Genomic DNA, 25,050 nt, shown 5'->3' on the forward strand with positions numbered 1-25,050 from the left:
GAATTTTCCCCATCATACTCTTGGCAAATTTTGAAAAATTGTTGGTTCAGCGGCCAACTGTGAGGATTGAATCAATGGTAGACATTGTGGCAGAACTATTTCCGGAGAACGCATCATTACTTGCCGAAAATGGAGCAATAAGAGTGCTATCACGTGGTATATCTGGCAATGTAGCGTTACCATCCAGATACTGCATCACCTGCCTCATGTTAGGCCTAGCTTCTGGCTTCGGGTGTGAACAAAACAGGCCAAGTTTCAGAACCAACTCCATTTGCTCTTCTTCATAAATGCCCTCCAGTCTTGAATCACTGGCATCAAGAATAGCTCCTTTCTTCCAGCAATCACTGACCCAATCAACCAAATTTACCATTTCCATTGATCCTTGTTGCTCGATAGGCCTCCTTCCACTAGCCACCTCAAGCATAAAAACCCCAAATGCGTATACATCTGTGCTAGTACTTGCCTTCCCAGTTCTCATCAGCTCTGGAGCCATATACCCAAAAGTTCCTACCAGCTTAGTAGTTTGTGGAATGGTGTCGTGATCATATAACCTGGCAAGGCCAAAATCTCCTAGCTTTCCATTCAAATCAGCATCTAAAAGAACATTTGCTGGTTTTATGTCTCTATGCAGAACAACTTGTTCCCAGTCTTCATGGAGGTAAAGGAGGCCAGAAGCTACTCCTCTGATAATTCGAAACCGCTGATACCAACTAAGGCTGGGTTTTATGTTGGTATGCAAGATTTTGTCGAGGCTCCCATTAGGCATATAATCATAGACCAATAAAAATTCTCCCTTTCGCCTACAATAGCCACGGAGTTTCACCAAGTTTCTATGCCTTAGCCTTCCCATGCTTACAAGCTCAGCTACAAATTCCTTCATCCCTTGTTTCGAATCATGAGAAACTTTTTTGACAGCGATTTCCACATTAGAAACAAGAACTCCCCTATAAACCTTTCCGAAACCTCCTTTTCCAATAACATCTTTGTCTTTGAATCCTTTAGTTGCTTTATAAAGATTCTTGTATGTGAACCTTTGGGGACCGTATTCTTTTTCCCAGTCCTCGTACACTTCTTCGTATCTTTTGTTCCTCACAATGTAGACAGCTGCACCTATGGTTATCAGCACAACTAATATGGCTATAAGTGAAACAGAAATTACCAGTTTTAGTTGTGGTTTGTCATTTGCTTTTGCGCGTGATCGAGGAAGATGGGGAAGTCGAGGAAGAGATGAAATATCAAGGTTTAGTGCTGGCCCACTTCTGTTGAAGCTCCATCCGAGAACGTAATGGCTACCTTTAAGGCTGCCAGTTGATGCAGAGAAACCAACATACATAGTTTCTAAAAGAATGTGAGAAAGATTTATCGCTTTTGACAAGAGAGGCTTGGTTGGTTTTGGGATTGACATTGGAGCTAATGGTACATTGAGCAAATTTTCAGCTCCATCATAGCTTATCCATATTTGAATTGGATCTCCACTTATGAGCTCCAATGTTTTGTTCATCCCTTCTCTATCAGAAAAGTAAGCTGCCGGAGCAGATTCAAGAGATATCAGGCTGTTGACATCGATTCCCACATGGTTATCATCTATGTCATCAAAATCAAAATTTTGAACAGTATCAAGCTCTATTGCCAATATATGGTTTGTAGATTGACCATTGTTTGAAGCATTGAAGAGTCCCAAGTATTCACTTGGAGAAGCTTCTGCTTTTCTGAGGTCCTTAGACGGCGAGATAACAAAAGCCATGCCCTGCCCACTAAAGGAAAGCAGTTCTGGAACAATGGCAAATACAAAGTTGGAGCAAAATGATAGAGATTCAGAGGAAGATGTGTTGAATTTTATTGGGAATCGGTAGAAAGCATGGCCTTTTTGTTGCGAGTTGACAGTGTTAGTTAGCTGCAATAGACCATTGCTATGCACTGACGCGAGTCCATCTCTTTGCAGTTGAGGATCTTCATTGAAGCCGTGATAGATGAACTGGTTTACATTTTGGGCCAAGGCCGAGAAAATGAAGGATACGCATAAAAGCACACAAAAGTAAAACGATCTTGGAGCTGCACCCATTTGAGGAAATGAAATTTTGCTACACTGGAGATACTCTTTGTTGCTGAAACTTGAAGACTGTAATATCAATTTTCAGAGTTACTGTAGTCACATTGAATATGAAAAAGAGTCAAAGAGTTTTTTATTCAAACAAGATGAGGGTACACTGAATTTATGTCCCAGTTTGAGTTGAATGTTCGAGATGACAGAGCGGAAGCAGAAAACTGTCAATCATTTTAGGCGCCATATCTTCACATTAGTTTGAATAATTGAACGCAGGGTTGCATCATAACATCTGAGTAAGTCCCAGATTTGAAAAATGCCATCAAGACAGTAATATTAAATTGCAATAAGCATTGAAATATTTGCTAGTACACTCACCTGGCAGGGTCACCCAACTTGCTTTCGCTGTTATCCTCAAGTCATTTTGAGCTTTTGTGGTTTGCAGCGTGGATTTTTGTGCTAGTCAAAACATACAAGTCATCATTCTTCATTTTTTCCACCTGCTTTCAAAGAAAATGCACTCCTCTAAGTTCTAACCTGTACCCAAACGACAACCCACTCGGTTTATGATCCGTTTGAAATTGAGGTTCAGCAGTTATAACTTAAAAAATATAACATTAAAATATTTAGTAAATACTAATTACTGTAACTTATAAATTATGTTAATATATTTTTTCACTTAAATGATGAAAATTTATTACATATTATATCTTTAATAATTTTGTCAAAACCATTATTTAAAATTTATATTTACTTCGTATTATTAATTTTTGTTTCATAATTATATATATATATTTTTTCCAGCAACTATAACTTAAAAGCTGCATCATCTCAATCCCAAATTGGTGCTTAGTCTTTTTATAATGTTAGGATGAGTTGGAGTGCATGGTAAGCTACAATTGGTAACTATTTTAAATTTGAAAAAAAATATAAAGAAAACCACGCAGCCAACGTCATTGAATTGAGGGCATAGTACAGTGTCAGGCTCAACCGTCAAGATGAGATTTGTAGATGTTAGAAAATTAAGATTTCTCCCCAAATCACTCTAACTAATTTGTCAAGCAACATATCAATAGAAAAATTAAATTAAGAATAATATTAATTCCATAACACAAGATTTACGTGAAAAACTCTAAATCCGGAGAAAAACTACGGCCGTTGTCAAAAAGACAACTAAAGAAAAATACTCACTATATAGAAAATTATTACAACTACACTATCAGAAATAATTTTCTCTCACCCAAGTCCCAAATACACCTAAAACTCTCAATTTAAGAATAATTATATTCAACTCTCAAATTCTCTCTAAATACAAGAGGAAATGTATTATTTGGGATGATAAAACTTATGAAATGCTCTCTTATTTATAACTAAATGGATAGTACTGATCAAACCGTGTCACTATTCATGCCGTGTTACTATTCATACTGCGTGGTCAAATCGTATTACTGTTCACCACGTGGTCAAACCCTGTTCTTAACAGTAGAGCGGCCATTGTTTGAGTCCTAAATAATCAGCTCTGATAGCCATCCGTGGGCGCCAGAACTGGTAATATTTGGATTAATGGCAAATGCAAAATTTGAGGAGAATTAAAGAAATAGATTGGGAGGAAGATGTGCTGAATAAATCCCATCATTTGCACTGAAGCGATTTAAGATGAACCACTCTGTTGATGCGAGATTCTGGTTGTCCTCGTTCTACGACCAGGGTCTCTGCTCGATCAACTTCACCACGACCAGGATCTCTCCTCGTAAAGCTTCTTCTCTAGAGGTTCCTGCGCACACAAACAGGTCAGAGTACCCCGGTTGTTTTCCCGGCGCAAACCCTCCGACGCTCAAGTCAGATATGAAGGTTCGGGGAACGCTTGCCTCAGATCTTATGGCTTTTGGGTAGTTTTCTCTTCTTTAGAATTGCTTTTATCTCTCTTCTAATCTCAAAATTGCTAACCTTTTTACCTTCGTTGGCTACCTTTTTATAGGCTTCCTCTGAATCCCAGTTTTTCGCAGTCTACGCCCGTTATCCTCCCACCTCTCGAACGTGAATTCCCCATTTCCGTAGTCGTGGGTGGTTGCGTGGCCTTCGTGCCTAGATTCTCGGGCTGGAGAGCATGCCTCGCCAACTGTCGTTGACCGGGTCTCCTCGAATCAACCCTTAGCAAGAATACAGCAGGAATGGCTTTATGCTTCTTACAGGAAATTGGCCTCGCGGATGACGTGCTCGTGGATGAGCAGGATATTCCTGCCCCTGTTCCCATGCTCCCTGGCTCTTACAGGACACACCTGCTCGCAGACTTCTGCCACCAAACATCTGCCCATCACGTCTGGTCTCGTCGGAGTATTTTCCTCAAACACCGGTCCCCCAGTTTCTAGTGTTGAGAGTGAAACGAATCAAGACTGGAAACTTTAATGGTCTACTCGCCTTCGCTTGGTCGAGCAGATCCTAGCACGCCTGGCTTCTGGTCTCGCCATAAACAGGCTTTGAGACTTGGTGAGCCTTTGCATGCACTAGTAAATTCTTCAATGCTTGGGATTCTGCTCGCCTTCTCGTGGTCGAGCAGATCCTGGCACGCTTGGCTTCTGGTCTCGCCATAAACAGGCTTTGAGACTTGGTGAGCCTTTGCATGCCTTGAAAAATTTTTCGAATGCTTTGGAGTCTGCTCGCCTTCGCGTGGTCGAGCAGATCCTGGCATGCTTGGCTTCTGTCTCGCCATAAAACAGGCTTTGAGACTTGATGAGCCTTTGCATGCCTTAGTAAATTCTTCAATGCTTGGGATTCTGCTCGCCTTCTCGTGGTCGAGCAGATCCTGGCATGCTTGGCTTCTGTCTCACCATAAAACAGGCTTTGAGACTTGGTGAGCCTTTGCATGCCTTAGTAAATTCTTCAATGCTTGGGATTCTGCTCGCCTTCTTGTGGCCGAGCAGATCCTGGCATGCTTGGCTTCTGTCTCGCCATAAAATAGGCTTTGAGACTTGGTGAGCCATTGCATGCCTTAGTGACTTCTTCGATGCTTGGGGATTCTGCTAGCCTTCTCGTGGCCGAGCAGATCCTAGCATGCTTGGCTTTTGTCTCGCCATAAACAGGCTTTGAGACTTGTCGAGCCTTTGCATGCCTTAGATGATTTTTTCAAAGCTTGGGATTCTGCTAGCCTTCTCGTGGCCGAGCAGATCCTGGCATGCTTGGCTTCTGTCTCGCCATAAAACAGGCTTTGAGACTTGGTGAGCCTTTGCATGCCTTGGATGATTTTTTCAAAGCTTGGGATTCTGCTAGCCTTCTCGTGGCCGAGCAGATCCTGGCATGCTTGGCTTCTGTCTCGCCATAAAACAGGCTTTGAGACTTGGTGAGCCTTTGCATGCCTTGGATGATTTCTTCAAAGCTTGGGATTCTGCTAGCCTTCTCGTGGCCGAGCAGATCCTGGCATGCTTGACTTCTGTCTCGCCATAAACAGGCTTTGAGACTTGATGAGTCTTTGCATGCCTTAGATGATTTCTTCAAAGCTTGGGATTCTATTAGCCTTCTCGTGGCCGAGCAGATCCTGGCATGCTTGGCTTCTGTCTCGCCATAAACAGGCTTTGAGACTTGACGAGCCTTTGCATGCCTTAGATGATTTCTTCAAAGCTTGGGATTCTGCTAGCCTTCTCGTGGCCGAGCAGCTCTTGGCATGCTTGGCTTCTGTCTCGCCATAAACAGGCTTTGAGACTTGACGAGCCTTTGCATGCCTTAGAAATTTTTTTGGTTCCCAGTGACTGAATTTCCTCGACATTCTATCAATTGCAGGTTTTGATTTTACATGAACTTGCTTTGACGTAAAACATAAAAATAAAAGATAAAGAGCACGAGCAGAAATTGCTTTAAAATGTGAACAAGTCTTACTGGAAGTATTTTCGGAGGTGTGCTGCGTTCCATGGGCGTTTCACCTCGTGGCCGTCCGTGCGAACCAGCTTGTAAGCTCCGGGTCCCACCATCTGCTTGACTCTATATGGCCCTTCTTGTTTTCCACTCGGGTATCGAGGGATGTTATCTGCATTGCTTTCCTTGCTGCCGAGGAGTAGCAGCTTCTTGCGATCCTCTGGTCTCCTCGTACCACTCCAACTACCTCATTTACCCGGTACTTCAGAGCCAGATAGTGGTTGGACAGCACTGTTTCCTCTGCATTCGCCACCCCGTTGTCCTCGTCAAAAATCTGCCTTGCCGGGGACTGCTCTTCCTCTCTATGGAATTCTCCCCGTAGGGGTATGTTACCTCTCTCACCACCAAGTCTCCCGGTGGTTTGACTTCTCCTCGTACTACCGGGATCTGGTACCACTCCACCTCCTCTCACCCTTTCTTCCTGGGTTACCCTTCGTTCGCTCCGCCGCTCATGCAGAATGGTTGTCAAGGACTCCATCTGTTTTTCCATCCGTTCCATCCGGTCGAACATGGCTTTTTCCCGTGCTTCACAGGCTATCTCCCTCAGTGTCACGGAATCGTTAAGCCTCATATCATCCCCTTGTGCACTACTTCCTCCTGCCTCCATTGCTTTTCAGTTACTTCCCTTCTCTTCTTGCTATCAACAGAAGTTTTTTGCTCAGCTCCCCACAGACGGCGCCAAAGTGTTGATGCGAGATTCTGGTTGTCCTCGTTCTACTACCAGGGTCTCTGCTCAATCAACTTCACCACGACCAGGATCTCTCCTCGTAAAGCTTCTTCTCCAGAGGTTCCTGCACACACAGACAAGTCAGAGTACGCCGGTTGTTTTCCCGGCGCAAACCCTCCGACGCTCAAGTCAGATATGAAGGTTCGGGGAACGCTTGCTTCAGATCTTATGGCTTTTGGGTAGTTTTCTCTTCTTTAGAATTGCTTTTATCTCTCTTCTAATCTCAAAATTGCTAACCTTTTTACCTTCGTTGGCTACTTTTTTATAGGCTTCCTCTGAATCTCAGTTTTCCGCAGTCTACGCCCGTTATCCTCCCACCTCTCGAACGTGGATTCCCCATTTCCGTAGTCGTGGGTGGTTGCGTGGCCTTCGTGCCTAGATTCTCGGGCTGGAGAGCATGCCTCGCCAACTGTCGTTGACCGGGTCTCCTCGAATCAACCCTTAGCAAGAATACAGCAGGAATGGCTTTATGCTTCTTACAGGAAATTGGCCTCGCGGATGACGTGCTCGTGGATGAGCAGGATATTCCTGCCCCTGTTCCCCTGCTCCCTGGCTCTTACAGGACACACCTGTTCGCAGACTTTTGCTACCAAACATCTGCCCATCACGTCTGGTCTCGTCGGAGTATTTCCCTCAAACACACTCTACATCTTGAGCCAAGACCAAGGAGATCAAAGGTACACCACAAAGTATAGAATAAACATAATGTGATATAAGAGCTGCAGCCATTGTAGAAAATTCCCCCAAAAAAAATTCAAGTAGCCTGCTTTAATAATCTTAAAATCTCATAAACAAAATTTCCCAGTTTTTTAAAGAGACGTCAATCAACTAGAGCATTAGATAAACTAAAGAAGCAAGAGCCTGATAAGGGAAAATAACTGTCTCCATTTTGAACACAACTAGAAGATAATTTAATAAGAGGGTGCATTGAATATATGTGTGTGTGTGTGTTTTTGCTTTCAATACGAATATTCAGATGATGGATTATGAATAGTTAATTATTGCAGTGATAAATCAACAAGAAGGTCAATGAAGAAGCTAATAATTGAAGCAATGATAATATCTTTTAGAATTGTTGGAGTCAATGTTAACTAGTCATTGTCCTTGAATCACAGGTGGCATGTGGCTTTCTCATTCAATAAGGAATACTGAACGCCAGAGTCTTGGCAAATCCAAAACCATCGACAAGGAATGTTGTTTCAATTTATTTAATTATTTGGGCTAAAAAATGAAATTCAATTCTAGCTAGTTAACTAATGGATAAGCATGCCCAGCAGATTCTGTGCACCAGCCAAAACATTTATTGAAACCAAAACAATGGATGAGTGCATCAAAACATCATATAATTACCAGTAATCTCCACATGCTCAACTACCAAACCTGTGCGTAATGTGAAGTGCAAAACAATTTAACGTGCAAGCCATTCACTCATTCTCAACAAATTTTGGAATTGCTATTCTTGCAAAAGTTAGCAACTCTTTTGGTGACGGTGACGGTATAGCTTTCTTCATCTCACCATCCAAGGAGTTTAAAGCTATGGCAGCTGCATACTTGGGAATCTTCTGTATGACATGTATAAAAACCATGTGGGAATAGGAATTGATATGAATCTGCTCCACTCCAGCAGCATATTTTTCTGATACTGTAATGCTTTGGATAGAATTACTGGAAAAGAGGAGCTATCGTCGATTTCGATAGGCCTTTACTTGAAACAACAAATTGAAACAATTGGCATGGACTGCTGAGCTGATGGTACACTTTTGATGCTTTGTCACCAGCACTACACTACTGCAAAGAACATGATAAATCAACTGTTTCTGTTACTTGCTGTAAATGTGTTTGATTTTCTTTCAAGTGTCTGTGTCTTCAACTCGATGTATACAAGTACAAAAAAAAAACCAAATTATCATACCCGACAATATTTTTTCTCCAATACTTCAAGTGCAAGACAAGTGGCATCAATTTTAAAAAATCTCGATTTACAAGAAACAAAGAAACATAACTACTTCCAAAGCACAATTATATTGTTGATTTATCGGCCAAATGCGAGCATTGAATCAATTGTGGAACTAGGAAATAGGCATGACCGATAGGTCATTTTTTGTGAAATAAACTATACGACAAGTCATACATAATCGTTAACCATGACTGACAAATTGCATAATTTAGATAACCCAATAAAAGCCTTCTTAATTACGTTGTTCCATAGCGTCTTGTAGAGAGTTACAGAAAATGCCAACTGGGATTGGGTCCTGGCTTTGATATCAAAGCAGAATGAGTTTGATTGCTTTTGTTTATTATGAATTATTATCTTAGAATACAGTACAACGCCTCATATAGTTACAGGAATTTTCCCCATCATACTCTTGGCAAATTTTGAAAAATTGTTGGTTCAGCGGCCAACTGTGAGGATTGAATCAATGGTAGACATTGTGGCAGAACTATTTCCGGAAAACGCATCATTACTCGCCGAAAATGGAGCAATAACAGTGCTATCAGGTGGTATATCTGGCAATGTAGCATCACCATCCAGATACTGCATCACTTGCCTCATGTTAGGCCTAGCTTCTGGCTTCGGGTGTGAACAAAACAGGCCAAGTTTCAGAACCAACTCCATTTGCTTTTCCTCATAAGTGCCCTCCAGTCTTGAATCACTGGCATCAAGAATAGCCCCTTTCTTCCAGTAATCACAGACCCAGTCTACCAAATTTACCGTTTCCATTGATCCTTGTTGCTCTACAGGCCTCCTTCCACTAGCCACCTCAAGCATAAAAACCCCAAATGCGTATACATCTGTGCTAGTACTTGCCTTCCCAGTTCTCATCAGCTCTGGATCCATATACCCAAAAGTTCCTACCAGCTTAGTAGTTTGTGGAATTGTGTCATGATCATATAACCTGGCAAGGCCAAAATCTCCTAGCTTTCCATTTAAATCAGCATCTAAAAGAACATTTGCTGGTTTTATGTCTCTATGGAGAACAACTTGTTCCCAGTCTTCATGGAGGTAAAGGAGGCCAGAAGCTACTCCTCTGATAATTCGAAACCGCTGATACCAATTAAGGCAGGGTTTGATATTGGTATGTAAGATTTTGTCGAGGCTCCCATTAGGCATATAATCATAGACCAACAAAAATTCTCCCTTTCGCCTGCAATAACCACGGAGTTTCACCAAGTTTCTATGCCTTAGCCTTCCCATGCTTACAAGCTCAGCTACAAATTCCTTTATCCCCTGCTTCGAATCATGAGAAACTTTCTTGACAGCGATTTGCACATTAGAAGCAAGAACTCCCCTATAAACCTTTCCAAAACCTCCTCTTCCAATAACATCTTTGTCTTTGAATCCTTTAGTTGCTTTATAGAGATCCTTATATGTGAATCTTTGGGGACCGTATTCTCTTTCCCAGTCCTCATACACTTCTTCATACCTTTTGTTCCTCACAATGTAGACAGCTGCACCTATGGTTATCAGCACAACTAATATGGCTATAAGTGAAACAGAAATTACCAGTTTTAGTTGTGGTTTGTCATTTGCTTTTGCGCGTGGTCGAGGAAGATGGGGAAGTCGAGGGAGAGATGAAATATCAAGGTTTAGTGCTGGCCCACTTCTGTTGAAGCTCCACCCGAGAACGTAATGGCTACTTTTAAGGCTGCCAGTTGATGCAGAGAAACCAACGTACATGGTTTCCAAAAGAATGTGAGAAAGATTTATTGCTCTTGACAAAAGAGGCTTGGTTGGCTTTGGGATTGACATCGGAGCTAATGTTACATTGAGCAACTTTTCAGCTCCATCATAGCTTATCCATATTTGAATTGGATCTCCAATTATGAGCTCCAATGTTTTGTTCATCCCTTCTCTATCAGAAAAGTAAGCTGCCGGAGCAGATTCATGAGATATCAGGCTGTTGACATCGATTCCCACATGGTTATCATCTATATCATCAAAATCTAAATTTTGAACAGTATCAAGCTCAATTGCCAATATATGGTTTGTAGACTGACCATTGTTTGAAGCGTTGAAGAGTCCCAAGTATTCACTTGGAGAAGCTTCTGCTTTTCCGAGGTCCTTAGACGGCGAGATAACAAAAGCCATGCCCTACCCACTAAAGGAAAGCAATTCTGGAACGATGGCAAATACAAAGTTGGAGGAAAATGATAGAGATTCAGAGGAAGATGTGTTGAATTTTATTGGTAATCGGTAGAAAGCATGGCCTTCTTGTTGCGGGCTGACAGTGTTAGTTAGCTGCAATAGACCATTGCTGTGCACTGACGCGAGTCCATCTCTTTGCAGTTGAGCATCTTCATTGAAGCCGTGATAGATGAACTGGTTTACATCTTGGGCCAAGGCCGAGAAAATGAAGGATGCGCATAAAAGCACACAAAAGCAAAACGATCTTGGAGCTGCACCCATTTGAGGAAATGAAATTTTGTTACACTGGAGATACGCTTTGTTGCTGAAACTTAAAAGACTGTAATATCAATTTCAGAGTTACTGTCATCACACTGAATGTGAGAAAGACTCAAAAGAGTTATTTATTCAAACAAGATGAGGATAAACTGAGGTAGCGTTTACTTTTTTTTTTTTTTTAATGTAGAGTTTACTTTTGGAAGTGGGATTTTTTTAACGTAGAGTTTACTTTTGGAAGAGGGAGTAGAAAGTGTTGATTTGTGTTACTTCAGTGTTTATTTGTAATTTTTAAAGGAGAGTGGAAATCTCACTCTGTGTGCTCAATTTAATCCACTCTCCCATATTTTTTTTATTTTTATATTTAAAATAAAATAAATAATATTTAATAAACTAGTATATTTATTAAAATAAAATAAATAATATTATATTTATTTAAATAATATTATTATATTATATTATAAATTATATTTATTAAAAAAATAAACATACTTATTTTATTAAATTTAATAAAATAAAATAAATAATATTATATTTATTTAAATAATATTAGTATGTTATTTTATAAATTAAATTTATTAAAATAATAAATTAGAATTGGGAGTGTGTAATAGGAGTGGGAGTAAGGTGGCGTTTGTTTTTTAACTTAATGACTTAAAGTGACTTAACTTAATTAATTAAGTTAATTAGAGCTGTTTGTTTTTATAACTTAATGAGATTTTTTAGATAATTTTGACTTAATAAAATAAGCTAATTTTTTTTATTTTTTACTTAATGGAGAAATCTGAATTAAGCAAATTACTTGCTAATGTCAAAAATATCCATGTTTTATAATTTATTTTTCATGTCTATCCCAAAACTCACCCATAGATATTTACCCCACATAAAAATATTCCTATTTTTTCTTTCTTATATTATATACGATAAAATTTGAAATTTATGGTATTTTATATATTAAAATTCCAAAATAATTATGTATTCACTTGAATATAATTTTACTTATAAATGTTAAAATATTATGGTATTTAATATATTATTTATTTGACATTCAAATTTAATAAGGATATAAATGTAAAAGTACATATTTTCAGCTTTTTAAGTTGAAAAAAACAAACAACTTAATGCTTATTTTCCGAGATTTAGACGAAAAAACAAACATATTATTCAGATTCAGACATTCAGACCTATTCAGAATTCAGACTAATTTAGGTCTATTCAGATTTCAGATAAAAAAACAAACGCCACCTAAGTTTTTTACTTACACCGAAATGGAAGTATGGAATGGAGATTAGAATTCAATTTATGTGTTTATTTTGTCTTGGATTGAGAGTAAATTATTTAAAAAATTATAGTTTTTAATTACAAAGTTAATAAAAAATATATTTATTTTATTATACTTGTGAATTTATAATAATTATTAATATTCTTAATTATGTACATCACAATTTTTTATTAATTTTAATTTTAATTTTATAAATTAAAAATTATTGATAAGGACAATATAAATGAAATATTTTTACTATTAACATAGTACGAAATTAATATTTTCTTAGAATAAACTATTTATTATTATTAAATATTATTTTTAAATAAATATAATAATATTATATTTTCAAATAAAGATAGTATATAGTAATATTATTAATTCTCTATTAATATAATATTATTATTTTTAAGTAATTTAAACTTATAATCAAATCAAGTTATTATTTAGTTAAATATAATAATAATAATATTTAAATATTTATTAAATATAATTATAGTAAATTTAATAAAAGGAGGGTAAAAAAGAAGGGTAAATATAAAATGAAACACTATTTTATTTTATATAATTATATTAAATAAATTTAATATAAATATATAAAATAAATTTAATATAGTTTAAATTTAATATAATTACATTAAATTAAACTTATTATTATATAAAATAATAATATAATATTATTTAGTGCAAAATTAATATTTTCATGGAATAAATTATTTATTATTATTAAATATTAATATTAAATCAATATAGTACTATTTTTTAAATAAATATAATAATATTATATTTTCAAATGAAGATAGCATATAGTAATATTTATTAATTCTCTATTAATATAATAATATTATTTTAAGTAATTTTAACTTAGAATCAATGCAAATTATTATTTAGTTAAATATAATAATATTATTCAAATAAATATAATATTATTTTATTAAATATTAAATATTAAATTAAATTTTAAAAAAGTAGAAAATAGAGAGTCCCACTCCCACTCCCCCACCCCAAAAATAGATGGGATCCATAAAGTGAGATTCTCAATCCTCTCTTAAGTTGTTGAAGTAAACACTGAAATGAAAATAATTTACGCTCCTCATTCTCGCTTTAAAAAAAGGGAAATTATCAGTCATATATCCTTAAATGACACCCGTATCAAACGTGTGTGAATATTTTTCAAGTGTATCACTCGTATACTCTAAGTTGACAAAAACACTTCTGTCGTCCACCAATCCGTTAACTTCTTTTAAAAAGTTAACATAATTATGGCAAATTGACTATTTTACCCTTAAAACTCAAAATGAGGTAAAAAAATAAATTTACCCAAAAATTAACTTAAATTTTCAATACACAATTTTTTTAATTTTGTTTTTAACAATTCATTTTTTGATTAAAAAATGAATTATTAATGGTACATATTATTAACAATTATCCTAAAAAATATCTATATTATACCATAAAAATTTATTAACAACATATTATTTACAATTATACATATTATACCACAAAAATTTTCAGTTTGAGCTTAGAGGAGTAGATTTTCAAAAATTTAGGTTAAATTTTGGAGGAGTAGATTCGATTATAAAAGTTTTTTTAGTAATTATTAATAATTATCCGATAAATAGGATGACATGTCATTTTTATTAATATATATCATATGACATGTCATTTTTTACTAGGTAAATAGGATGACATGTCGTTTTTTTAATCAAAGTTTCGTCAATCTTAAAAGACTAGATTACCCTTATGATGTCAGCGCTTGCAAACATAAGTTAACGGATTGGTAGACGGTAAAAGTATTTTGTCAACTTAGGGTATACGAATGATACATTTGAAAAGTGTTCACACACGTTTGATACGAGTGTCATTTAAATATATATAACTAATAATTTCCCTTAAAAAAATAAACAAAGCATGAATGTATGTCTCAAAGTGAGTTGAATATTTAAGATGATAGAGCGGAAGCAGAAAATGTCAATCATTTTAAGCGCCGTATTCTTCACGTTACTTTGAATAATTAAATGCAGGGTTGCATCATAACATCTGAGTAAATCCTAGATTGGATATATGCTCTTCCACCCAGGTTCAAGTCTGCATTGTTTGTGTTAAGTAAATAAAAGCACCAGGTCGGCCATGCTACTAATCTCCACCCCAGCATGGATCACCTCGGCCAAATAGTACGAGCAGAACACGGGGACAAGCATGAACCGATCATAGGCGATTACCAACCAGAGGTATATACCGAGCCGGTACCCGTCCCCCAAAAAAGCGGGAACACGATCCCACAGAATCGCGGTAGTTGCGCTGTTCCCAGAACCGTTGCGGGAGATGCGAGATCCCACATTTGCCCATAATGCAGCGATTAGAGTTCCGGGAGGGGCTGCCACTACCCGAAAAAGGTGGGGTGAAGGGCAAATGGGAACGTGGGGACAGCGGCTATAAAAGAAGAAGAAATCGATGAAGAAAGGGATAGAAAAAAAGAGAGAGGGAAAACGCTGCCAAATTGCAACCATGCCATTTCCTTACAAATTTTTAATAAACTTCTGGAATCCAAATTACACTGTTTTCCCGTAAACACCTTGTGCTAACTTAGGAATCGGAGGGTTTATGCCGGCAAAACCACTGGCGTCTCTGATCCATTTTTAGTGAGTGCAGGTCTATTGAGAGAAAGGAGGACGATTCCAATCCCAGTAAACGAGCAACAGTAGATAACACAAACGTTGGTGAAAGAATCTGGTTGGTCAAGAGGCAAGCAGATTTCAGCATCAACAGTTTGCATTGAAGCGATTTAAGATGAACCAGTCTACATTTTGAGCCAAGACCGAGGAGATCAAAGATACACCACAAATTAAAGAATAAACATGATGTGATCTAAGAGCTGCAGCCATTGTAGAAATTTCCCCCGAAAAAAAAAAAATCAAGTAGCCTGGTTTAATAATCTTAAAAATTTTCAGAAATAAAATTTCCCAATTTTTTAAAGAGACGTCAATCAACTAGAGCATTAGATAAACTACAGAAGCAAGAGCCTGATAAGGAAAATAACTAGCCTGATAAGGGAAAATAACTGTCTCCACTGGACAATACTCATTCATGGAAAACAAAACTAAACAGGAACCTAGCTAATTAATTTGAGGTACATAGAGAGCCAGCAAGCAGCAATGGAACACTTTATCAAAAGAATTATATTACTACCAGTAATCTCCACATGAACAAGAACCATGGTGAAAGTGATGGAAGCGATAATTATCGCGTAGTACTATATCTTTGTCAATAATTTTAGATATATGTTTCATAAAAGAATGGCAATCTATGCATACTCTAAGGTTCTTGAACACTCGAATTTGTTTTTTGGCTGGCAGGCTTATAAGGCCAAAACCAACTGCGAGTCTTTCACTGTGATATAAAACCCTATCCTCCTTTTCATTGTCGGTATGTCCAATGTCTTCTATTTGTTGCATTAGTTGCTTCAATTTCTCATATACTTTTGGCATTTCAGAGTGTGATTTATTCTGTGAAAAGAATCTGTAAATCTTGTTGTATACTTCTATCCAGCTACATCCCGGTTCCTTTGAAATCTCCTTCATTTTCATCAGCTTCCTTTGTTCCTCTGCATCAGCTTGTAGCCCAGCTTCAGCATACATATTTGAGAGTGTAACATAAACAGTTGCATCATCTGGATCTAGTTCTAATATTTGCTTGCTGATAAATTCTGCCATTTTAAGGTCACTGTGGCACCGGCAAGCTGCAAATAAAGGTCTCCATATTGGAGCAGTAGGTTTGATGGGCAAGTTACTTATGAAAATTAGTGCAATTTCTAGTTTCCCAGCTCTTCCCAGCAGGTCAACCATGCAACTATAGTGTGCCTCTTCTGGTAGGATACCATACTCTTTCACCATGGATTCAAATACTTTCTGGCCATCCTGAACTAAGCCAGAGTGGCTACATGCAGAAAGAACTGCTAGGAAAGTAGAATTGGTAGGCCTAATTCCTTCCACAACCATCTTTTCAAACAAGATTATAGCCTTTCGTGCACGACCATTTTGCGAGTAAGCTTTGATCATCGAATTCCAAGATACCACATCTGCTGCCGTCAGCTGACTAAAAACCCTCTCTGCATCTTCCCAACTTCCACATTTATTATAAGCTTCTATCAATGAGCTTCCCACATGCACATTTGATTCAAACTTAGATTTCACAATCCGAGAATGTATCTGCTCACAAGTTGCAAGTGATGGCAACAACGAACAAGCTTTCAAAATAGAGGAATAAGTAAACTCATCACATGCTGCATCATTCCGGACCATTTGACTGAAAGCTTCTATAGCCTCCTCGGTTTTCTGGTTACGGAAAAACCCTGCTATTTGTGCATTCCATGAAACACTAGATGCCGATTTTCCCATCTCTTTGAGCTGCTTCTTTGCTTCCCATATTTCCCCAAGTCCTGAGTACATGTCCACAATGGCCGTTCCCACAAAATCACCTAAGGCCATTCCCCTTTTTATAACTTGAGCATGAAACATATAACCCATATGAGAATTCCTCAAGCTTGCGCAAGATGCGAGAGCAACTGTAAAAGTGTACTCATTTGGATCAATACCATCCTCTCTCATCAAGCAGACCAGTCGTAAAGCCTTCTCATAATCCCCATGCTGTTTAAATCCATTAATAATTGCTGTCCAAGATATCACATTCCTCTGCACAAGACCCTCAAACACAGATTCAGCATCCTCCATCATCCCACACTTAATATACATCGTCAAAAGTGCATTACTCACGGCTGTTTTTGACAAATATTGCAACTTCATAGTTTGAGCATGAAGTTGTTTCCCTTCGTCGATAGCTGAAAGACTGCCGCAAATTGCCAGCATTGTTGCGTACGTGTAATGGTTTGGCCTGACATCTATACCATCGAGCTTCAGAAAAAAACTAAAAGCTTGATCAAACAAGGCATTCTTGGCATACCCGGCTAACAAACAATTGCAAGAAGCAATATCAAGATAAGGCATTTGTTTAACCAATGCGACCATGCTTTTAATATCTCCACATTTAGCATACATATTGACAAGGCTGGTGGTCACAAACTGATCCCCACAAACCGCAGTCTTTGTAATCAGAGCATGGTATCTTCTTCCAAGTTCAAGACACTCTTCACGGCTACAATAGCTTAAAACCTTAATTACGAATTGCTTATCTAACAAACTCTCCAACGAATAACAAGTAACTGGGACATTATTACTACACCCATCATCAATGAAACCATCTGGGAAACTATCATTTCTCGTAGAATAACCATTTCTACCGATACCCTTTTCTTCACTATTCATATATCCATTAAATATAAGGTCAGAAGTAGAAAGACCAGCTCGTTTGGGACTTTTATTAAACAGTTGACGTGCAGAATAAGATGCAAATGGTTCCTTAACTTTAACCGTTTTTCGATGGTTACATTTTTTGGGTTTGACTTGTTCTACTACAGGGTATGGAAAGGCAAAAGAAGAAGTGTTGATCAAACAAAGATTAGATGGATGATTAGCCATGGATATGATAGCTAAGCTATAGTGGACTCTAATGGGTGACTAGTTTGTGACATATGGGCCCAATGCAGAAGCAGAAGAAGATAGCGGGCGTCATGAGTTTTACGGAATATCGAGTGAAGTGAAAGATTATGTGAAACACTTTTCTTATTGAATTATATATTTACTATGTGGAAATGTTATGCTGCCTAAATTTTAGTATAATTCAACAAGTTTAATCCACAAACTACTAAATGTTTGTTGAGTAAATCTTGAGAGGGATACATCAATTTTTGCTGAAAGTGTTGTGTCAAATTTGTTAAGTGCCGATTGCTTTCGGTGAACCCGTTAATCATATATCATGTTCGTGTTGCGATAATGTGTACGTTTCAAAAATTATAATCCTTAACTTTCCTATTTGCAAAGGCTTCATTCATTCGTAACAACTGTTAGGTTAGTATGTATGTATCACGAAATTATATTATGCGTTAGTTTGCTTATTTTAACTCAAGTTTTTAGCTTAAAATTTAAGTCATTAATCTCATACATTATTACTTAATAATGGATGAATTGGTATAATAAAATACTATTTTGACTTTCAATATCTACCATTAAATTACATGAAATTAATGACTTAAAATTTGTGTCAAAATTTTAAGTAAAAAATAGATCATTCCTTATATAATATAATATATTATACGTCTACTATAGAATTTAGGATTTTATTTCAAGTATAACTAAAAATTTGAAGGCATAGTCAAAAATAGAAAGATGGGAATTGGGAAAGAAGGATTCAACGACGAAAGAGTTGGGTAAAACGTTGTGTAAGACATTGTAGATATTCACCTTATTTAGTACTAACTATATTATATATACATCCGAAGTGTTATACTATTATTATGAATAATTTCTTACCGTTCTGATTATGGTCATATGTATGATATGATCGTGATCGGTCTTTCTTCATACAATATGACAACAATACGAAAAAATAGAAAAATGAAAAAAGTACGACCACCTATTGGGCCTTTGGGCAGAACTCTGCACTCTCAACTGTGAGGGCATCGATTGGAGTAGACATTGCTCGAATATTTGAGAGAAATCTGGGTAATGTTATATAAGAATTAATGTAAACTAGTTCCAGTAATTATCTGATTGTAAATATCAGTTGTAAATTTCATATAATATGAGTTGTAATCTAACATTAGTCTCATGTAATTAAACAAAAAAAAAAAATACGACATGAATAACTAATGCTAAACCAAATGAAAAAAGCTACATGAAGAAGCTAAACCTAAATTGTAGTTTAACACGTATCAATCTCAAAGATCAAATTAATTAACATAAGCCCAAGCGTATGCAAACAAACATATATAATATCATGCCATGAACGTGCATGGAATAACTACTCACACTCACGTTCATCCCCCTCATCTCTTCTCAAAATCTTCTCGTTTTCGCTTTCAGGATCAGAGAAACTTCGCAATAACAATAATCAGTTGCAAATTTAGCAATGGTGATGATGAATTTGGGTCACAATGTTTTATAAAATTCAAGACAAAGGGGAGAAATAATTTTAGTACCCTTTTGATGATGGTAAGTCACAGGGAGCCTCTTCAAGCGTATCTCTATCGGCAACTGCAGACGATATAGAAAGAGCCTGTCGGGAACTTGCATTGAAATATCACCCTGATGTCAATAAAAGAGGTATTTAGTGAATTAAAGCTCTTGATTGTAATTATTTACGCATTCATAGTTGATGTCTAAATTTATTTGACCGTCTTGTTTTAACTGTTGGTTTTTGAATCAAAATTTGAGGACTTTGAAGTGGGTTTACGGGCAAGCTCTCAAATGAATTTGTAATTTTGTGCATGTAATTTTTGCCTGGTTAATAGTTTACTAGTAAATTCTAATTGTTTTAATTTGGAGAAAATATAATTTCTAGTTTGTGCATTTGATTTTTTATGTAATCTTGTGTAATGACTTCAAAAGCGTCCCCAATTTAAGGTTTAACATGCATACTTATAAGCATTTTAATTAAGCTCTCTCTTTGGAAATTGAATTATAGATGGTGAGGAAGGTTTACTCAATAGCAATTGTATGCCTGTTTGTTTTCTTCTTTTTGGTTGTGGAATCACAAATTTTGTTGACTTTGTTTACGATTCGAAACATTGAGTTATTCCATTTTCGCATATTGTGGAATTTATTTTAGGTCTTTCGCAGTAACTTATTGCATCTTTCTTCACAACTTAATGGAAGAACCGGCAAATGCACACGATAAATTGATGAGGATTAAGCATGGATACCATACGTTGATGAATACTAAATCTCCGAGAAAGTATAACTCTACTTGCCGAAGCCAAAATGGCCAATATGAAGAATTTTACAATAACTTAGCCTGTGTTCGATATTGTTTTAAAATTTTATTTTTTATTTTTTGAAAGAAAACATTAAATACATGTTCGATATTGTTCTTTAAAATATTTTAAAAAATATAAAATTCATTCTACACTTTTAATAAAGGAAATTAATACTTGGGCAATCCATATTTTGCTTGTAAGCTTCTTAGTTGTAACTAGTTAATTTGTAGGCTGTCTGCCTCCGTGTTCACCCATTGATTAGTTTGTGAGCTTGTTTAAATGTCTCCCTGTTTGCAACGAGAATTGACTGACATGCTAACATTCTATGAAGGTTTTTTTTTGCCAATGGAACTACGTACCCGACTGGTTTTACCCTTTTTCTTTAAATCAATTCACTGAACACCATTCATTTATGCTTTATTATTTCTTACATTTTTGTGATCGGAACATAAAGTACATTTATGATCAATTAAGTTCTACTTGTGGAACGACTGATTCCACTCATTGAATATAATGTTCACAAAATTATGTCCATGCAAAGAGAAGTTTTGTTTTCGTTATGTTAAAGTATTCTGTAATGAATGATAAATTTGTGACCTACGGGAGATGGCGGTTTTTATAACTTTTAAAGATTGTTTTTAAAGCGCCGGCTCTCCATGGCCTTAAGGAGTGGTGATATTTCATTCTCTCATTTTACCTCACTAGTCGCTAATTTTCAATTAATGCCATTAAAAATTTTAAAATAATCTTACTATTTAAATATACCCCATCTAGTCCCAACTTTATTCTCATTATGATTTTTATCCTTTTTTCATATGCCACCCATATCAAAATTAAAGAATCAACTTTCAAAAATAAAATACACACACATCTATATGTCAGTCTATCTCTTTCTTATTAATATTGACATATAATAATAATTAGATTATTATCACCACTCATACCAAAAAGATGATAATATATCATTTATGATCAAGATCATTTGTAATATTGACTAATTATTATCAAAGACTCTTCAATCATATCTATGTTTTACCACCAGAGGATTATGATATCAACAATATTGATAGTTCAAGGAAAAATTGGGGTGTTAGAGATAATTAAATAGATTACAAAAATTGAAGGGATGAAATTTTTTTTTTGGGGGGGGGGGGGCATGAAGTTTTGAACTTATATTTACGTCTTTCTCTATTGTGTGTAGCAAACTATTTTTGTCTCTTATCACAATAGTTGAGTATATAATATTGAGTAGAAATTGTTGTTAAGTGTTAGAGATTAAGTTGGTATTTTAAAATATCAATATCCGAGATTACTTAAACAAGAGAGTATAAGTTGGTTTATATATAGAAATCAAATATAGTGTGGTAATAAGCCCATAAAAAGGAAGCTCACATGCACAAAACCAAGTTCAAGAGGGGAGCTCGTTTTGTGAATCTATTAATTGTTGACTCACGCGCCGAGGGGGGAGGAGGGCGCGCTAGGAATTATATCTATTTAAAGGGTCGAATATATCACAATATGATTATCGAAAAACTTGCTCTCCGTTTTCTTTTCCTTCATTGTATGTGCAACATTGTGATAGTGTAATTACTGTATTTGTCCTGCTATTTTCAATCCTAAAATTCCAACATTAAGAAGTTAAGAAAAGTTAGTATTTATGAAATTAGGTAGTCTTAAATTAAATATTAATAGAAGTTATGAATGAGATCTGTAATATTATAAAAGTTCTTCCCTCACTTCAGAATTTTTTTTTTTTTTTTTTTTTTTGTGAAACATTCTAACGTTGCTTATTCTCAATAGGTGGTATTACTACGTAAAATCTGGAGTCTTTATGAATAATAATTTGAAGCCGTTCATGTAGTCCGGTCCTTGATTATGGCCCGTAAGATGTGATCATGATCTTCTCGTCGCTCCGAAAATTTCAGGGCCAATTCCTAAAACGGCACACAACCAATGGTATCAAAAATTCAATCTCAAATAAAAAACAAGAAGCAAAGCCTATAATCCCATGCGTACACAGACAACATACCATGCTATAACGAAAGCAATTAACCAAATTTTTACTTACTAATTTCACGAACATGCATGGATTAACTTATCTTTCTCCAACGCCACACAACAACACGCTTGTCTATCTCCCTCATCTGCTCGCAAAATCTCCTCTTTTTCACTTTCAGAAACAAACAAACTTCACAGTAACAATACCCAGTTGCAGATTTAGCTATGGTGATGAATTTGGTGTCCTCTTAGTTAGTCCGCAGCCTTTTATAAATTTTAAGAAGAAGAGGAGAAGCAATTTTAGTACCCTTTTGAGGGCAAGTCGCAGAGAGTCCCCTTACGAGGTTTTGGGCGTGGCTCCATCTGCGACTGCTGATGAAATCAAAAGGGCTTATCGGAAACTTGCTTTGAAGTATCACCCTGACGTTAATAAAGAGGTATTTAGCCAATAAAGCTATTGTTTTCAATTCTTGGTTTATTTAGCTTAAATTTGGGAACTTTCTGAGTTTAGTAGTTAAGTTCTCAACTTTATGTACTTTAGTGTGTGTTCTGTTGCCTAGTTAGGTGAATTTTTGGTCGGTTGGTCTGTAAATTAGAGGAGAAAAAAGATAGTTTTTTTTTTGGTTGGATTTTAGGCAAAATCTGGGTCTTCAATCTCTTTTGCTTACTCATATTCTCTAGCAAATGTATTCTTTTGTGGATTCTCAATTTCCTGAGTTTGTGTACTATTGAATTGGCAAAAACCTATTTAAGATTTTGCTTATTCACGTTCTGCAAAAAGCGTTCAGTTTGGGGAGCACAAAAAAATTAATCACACAATCCCACTATTTACTTTATATGTACACCATCACAGAAACTGTAGTGGATAAATTTTGTGGTGAGTTTGTAGTTTTCGAATAAAATATTAGTCTACAAGCTGAATGCATCTGATGCCCAAGTGAGATTGTTGATTTAGGGTTTGCACTGTTCAATTTAAATGAGTGGGGATTAGGTCTTTTGCAGATAACTTCTGTCTTTCAAATTTTTGGAATACAGCCAAATGCAGAGGAGAAATTTATGAGGATTAAGCATGCATACAATACATTGCTGAATTCTGAGTCTTGGAGGAAATATGACTCTGGAAATCGCACATCAGATTTTTCCTACTCCACTGGCCCAAGCCAAAATGCACAGGATGAAGAATTTTACGGATTTGGTAAAGACTTATATGCTTGGAAATTTAATTTTTGCTTGAAGGCTTCCTAGTTTTAACGAGTTTGTAGTCTGTCTACCTTTATGCTTAGCTGTTGATTACTTTGTGAGCTTGTCCTTGAACTATCTCCGTGTACATAGCGAGGAGACTGTATCTGGCTGGCATGCTGGCATTGTATTCAGGTCTTTAGTTGAAGTCAATCACTTTGCTAATGGATCTATCAAGCTTCTCCCAATCATTGAGCTGATTTTACTACTTGATAGAATAACATTTTGTTCTCTTACTTTGTTGTATCTATGGTACACCAAGAAATCCCAGTACAGAGAATGGAAATTATTTTATAAAGAAAGCCCTGCTACTCTGTCTGCAGTACAGAATTTACATCTGGTTGTTTCAGGTGCTTATTTGTATACACCATTAGTACCATGGATTGCTTATACCCCTTTCCACGGTTACTTGCATATCCTCCAAATTGTCTTTCCTGACCTTCCTGGGTGAATGACCATCCAAATTCCTAAAGGCTAAGAGAAAGCATTTTATTTTTATTTTATTCTTCTGTCTACAAAACTTTTCAGGTTCATCAATTTATTTTCTCATGCTTGAACCAATTTATGCTGCAGGTAATTTTTTGAGGGATGTCCAAATAACAATAGGTAGAATTGTACTCTCTTTGAAACATCAGCATGGTCACAATGTTACCTTGCATAATTCCAATGTCTTGCCGGACTCTATTTTCATACACTCTTTATGTTGCACCCAGAATCTGTCTTCCCAGTGCTTTTAATTCTTAATGTGGTGTTGCAGAGGACTTTTTCAAAGATCTTCAAGAAGAATTCCAGAATTGGGAAGCAAGTGCCTCTTCACAAGGGAAGCCAAAGAGTCTGTGGGAGGAATTGGCGGTATTTGAATTTTAATAAACTTACAATGAAGTATTTGAATTTTGATTGAAACTTGTAGCCTGTGGTGGACCAGCTCAAGAAACAGCCAGTCTTACTAATCAAATTTCCTCCTGACAGGAAGTTGGCGAAGAATTTGTGGAATTCCTAGAAAAAGAGCTCAATATAACTGATCCAGAAACTGAAACAAATGAGGAGCCTAGACAAAGCAATCCTTTTAGCAGTTCTGCAACAGAGAACACAGAAAGCCGCATGCGAAATGAAGCTGGTAAGGGTAGCAGCATTGAGGAGAGCATTGATGACATAGAAGCAACTCTTGCAAAGTTGAAGAAGGAATTAGGTTTGTAGATAGAAAGATGTAACTTTTGTAAGAACTATTGATTCTTTATTTCATTATATGGAGGATGAGGGCGTGTTAGAAAGATTTTAGATAAAAGACATCGTCCACGAGTTGGGAATTGCTGGGCTCTACTAGTTGTAATTGTAAAAATCTGAGGGTAATGCAGTTGAAAGCTAGTGGTTGCACAGCTGCTACTGCTAAGCAACATTTACTTGTGATATGGGACAACTGATTCTTTGATAATAGAGGGTCTAAAGCATCTTTATGAAATCAAGCTGTTTTTCTGATCATGAGAACATTACATTATATATTAGCCTAGTAGCTTTTAATCTGTTCTAGTTTCTAAATTGAGTAGATTGATTCCTAAATTGGGTATTTTCCTGTCTTTGCTTTTAAATCTATTTGACCAGA

The 25,050-nt window shown here is 36.4% G+C and overlaps 6 protein-coding genes across 13 annotated transcripts; 2 read left to right on the forward strand and 4 right to left on the reverse strand.

The window, feature by feature from the left end:
• Window positions 1–31: 31 nt before the first annotated feature.
• On the reverse strand, window positions 32–2,575 carry LOC102616144 (L-type lectin-domain containing receptor kinase SIT2-like). The gene has a single exon (XM_052432006.1). The coding sequence runs from the start codon at window positions 2,060–2,062 to the stop codon at window positions 47–49; it is 2,016 nt and encodes a 671-aa protein (XP_052287966.1). The 5' UTR covers window positions 2,063–2,575; the 3' UTR covers window positions 32–46.
• Window positions 2,576–3,700: 1,125 nt separating this feature from the next.
• On the forward strand, window positions 3,701–7,101 carry LOC127899094 (uncharacterized). 2 transcript variants are annotated; one of them, XR_008050948.1, is made up of 3 exons: window positions 3,821–3,933; window positions 4,023–4,039; window positions 6,964–7,101. XR_008050948.1 is itself a non-coding variant. In XM_052432009.1 (2 exons), exons 1-2 carry the CDS (start codon window positions 3,701–3,703, stop codon window positions 4,171–4,173), a joined length of 384 nt encoding a protein of 127 aa, XP_052287969.1. In that variant the 3' UTR covers window positions 4,174–4,289. The 2 variants fall into 2 exon arrangements, 1 of the variants encoding a protein (XP_052287969.1); XM_052432009.1 differs by lacking the exon at window positions 6,964–7,101 and having other exon boundaries at window positions 3,701–3,933; window positions 4,023–4,289.
• Window positions 7,102–8,838: 1,737 nt separating this feature from the next.
• LOC102630189 (L-type lectin-domain containing receptor kinase SIT2-like) lies at window positions 8,839–11,302 on the reverse strand. Of its 3 annotated transcripts, none has more exons than XM_052432008.1 (2): window positions 10,677–11,302; window positions 8,839–10,547 (listed from the first exon to the last, which is right to left on the reverse strand). In XM_052432008.1, the coding sequence occupies exons 1-2, from the start codon at window positions 10,765–10,767 to the stop codon at window positions 9,070–9,072; spliced, it is 1,569 nt and encodes a 522-aa protein (XP_052287968.1). In that variant the 5' UTR covers window positions 10,768–11,302; the 3' UTR covers window positions 8,839–9,069. The 3 variants fall into 3 exon arrangements, with proteins under 3 accessions (XP_052287968.1, XP_024958014.1, XP_024958013.1); XM_025102246.2 differs by having other exon boundaries at window positions 8,839–10,576; window positions 10,677–11,300; XM_025102245.2 differs by having other exon boundaries at window positions 8,839–11,302.
• A 4,226-nt stretch (window positions 11,303–15,528) lies between these two features.
• On the reverse strand, window positions 15,529–16,236 carry LOC127899425 (pentatricopeptide repeat-containing protein At4g16835, mitochondrial-like). Its single transcript, XM_052432812.1, has one exon. The coding sequence runs from the start codon at window positions 16,234–16,236 to the stop codon at window positions 15,529–15,531; it is 708 nt and encodes a 235-aa protein (XP_052288772.1).
• Window positions 16,237–16,240: 4 nt separating this feature from the next.
• LOC107178324 (pentatricopeptide repeat-containing protein At4g18520, chloroplastic) lies at window positions 16,241–17,877 on the reverse strand. The gene is made up of 2 exons (XM_052432813.1): window positions 16,417–17,877; window positions 16,241–16,279 (listed from the first exon to the last, which is right to left on the reverse strand). The coding sequence occupies exons 1-2, from the start codon at window positions 17,875–17,877 to the stop codon at window positions 16,241–16,243; spliced, it is 1,500 nt and encodes a 499-aa protein (XP_052288773.1).
• Window positions 17,878–21,989: 4,112 nt separating this feature from the next.
• LOC102630488 (uncharacterized) lies at window positions 21,990–24,926 on the forward strand. Of its 5 annotated transcripts, none has more exons than XM_006488309.4 (5): window positions 22,032–22,648; window positions 23,214–23,406; window positions 24,024–24,056; window positions 24,208–24,302; window positions 24,420–24,926. In XM_006488309.4, exons 1-5 carry the CDS (start codon window positions 22,295–22,297, stop codon window positions 24,645–24,647), a joined length of 903 nt encoding a protein of 300 aa, XP_006488372.1. In that variant the 5' UTR covers window positions 22,032–22,294; the 3' UTR covers window positions 24,648–24,926. The 5 variants fall into 5 exon arrangements, 4 of the variants coding, with proteins under 4 accessions (XP_006488372.1, XP_006488374.1, XP_006488373.1 ...); XM_006488310.4 differs by having other exon boundaries at window positions 22,042–22,648; window positions 23,247–23,406; XR_008051235.1 differs by having other exon boundaries at window positions 21,990–22,648; window positions 24,024–24,302; window positions 24,420–24,474.
• Window positions 24,927–25,050: the final 124 nt, after the last annotated feature.

Source organism: Citrus sinensis, chromosome 8 (genome assembly GCF_022201045.2).
Source record: "Citrus sinensis cultivar Valencia sweet orange chromosome 8, DVS_A1.0, whole genome shotgun sequence".
NCBI lineage: Eukaryota > Viridiplantae > Streptophyta > Magnoliopsida > Sapindales > Rutaceae > Citrus > Citrus sinensis.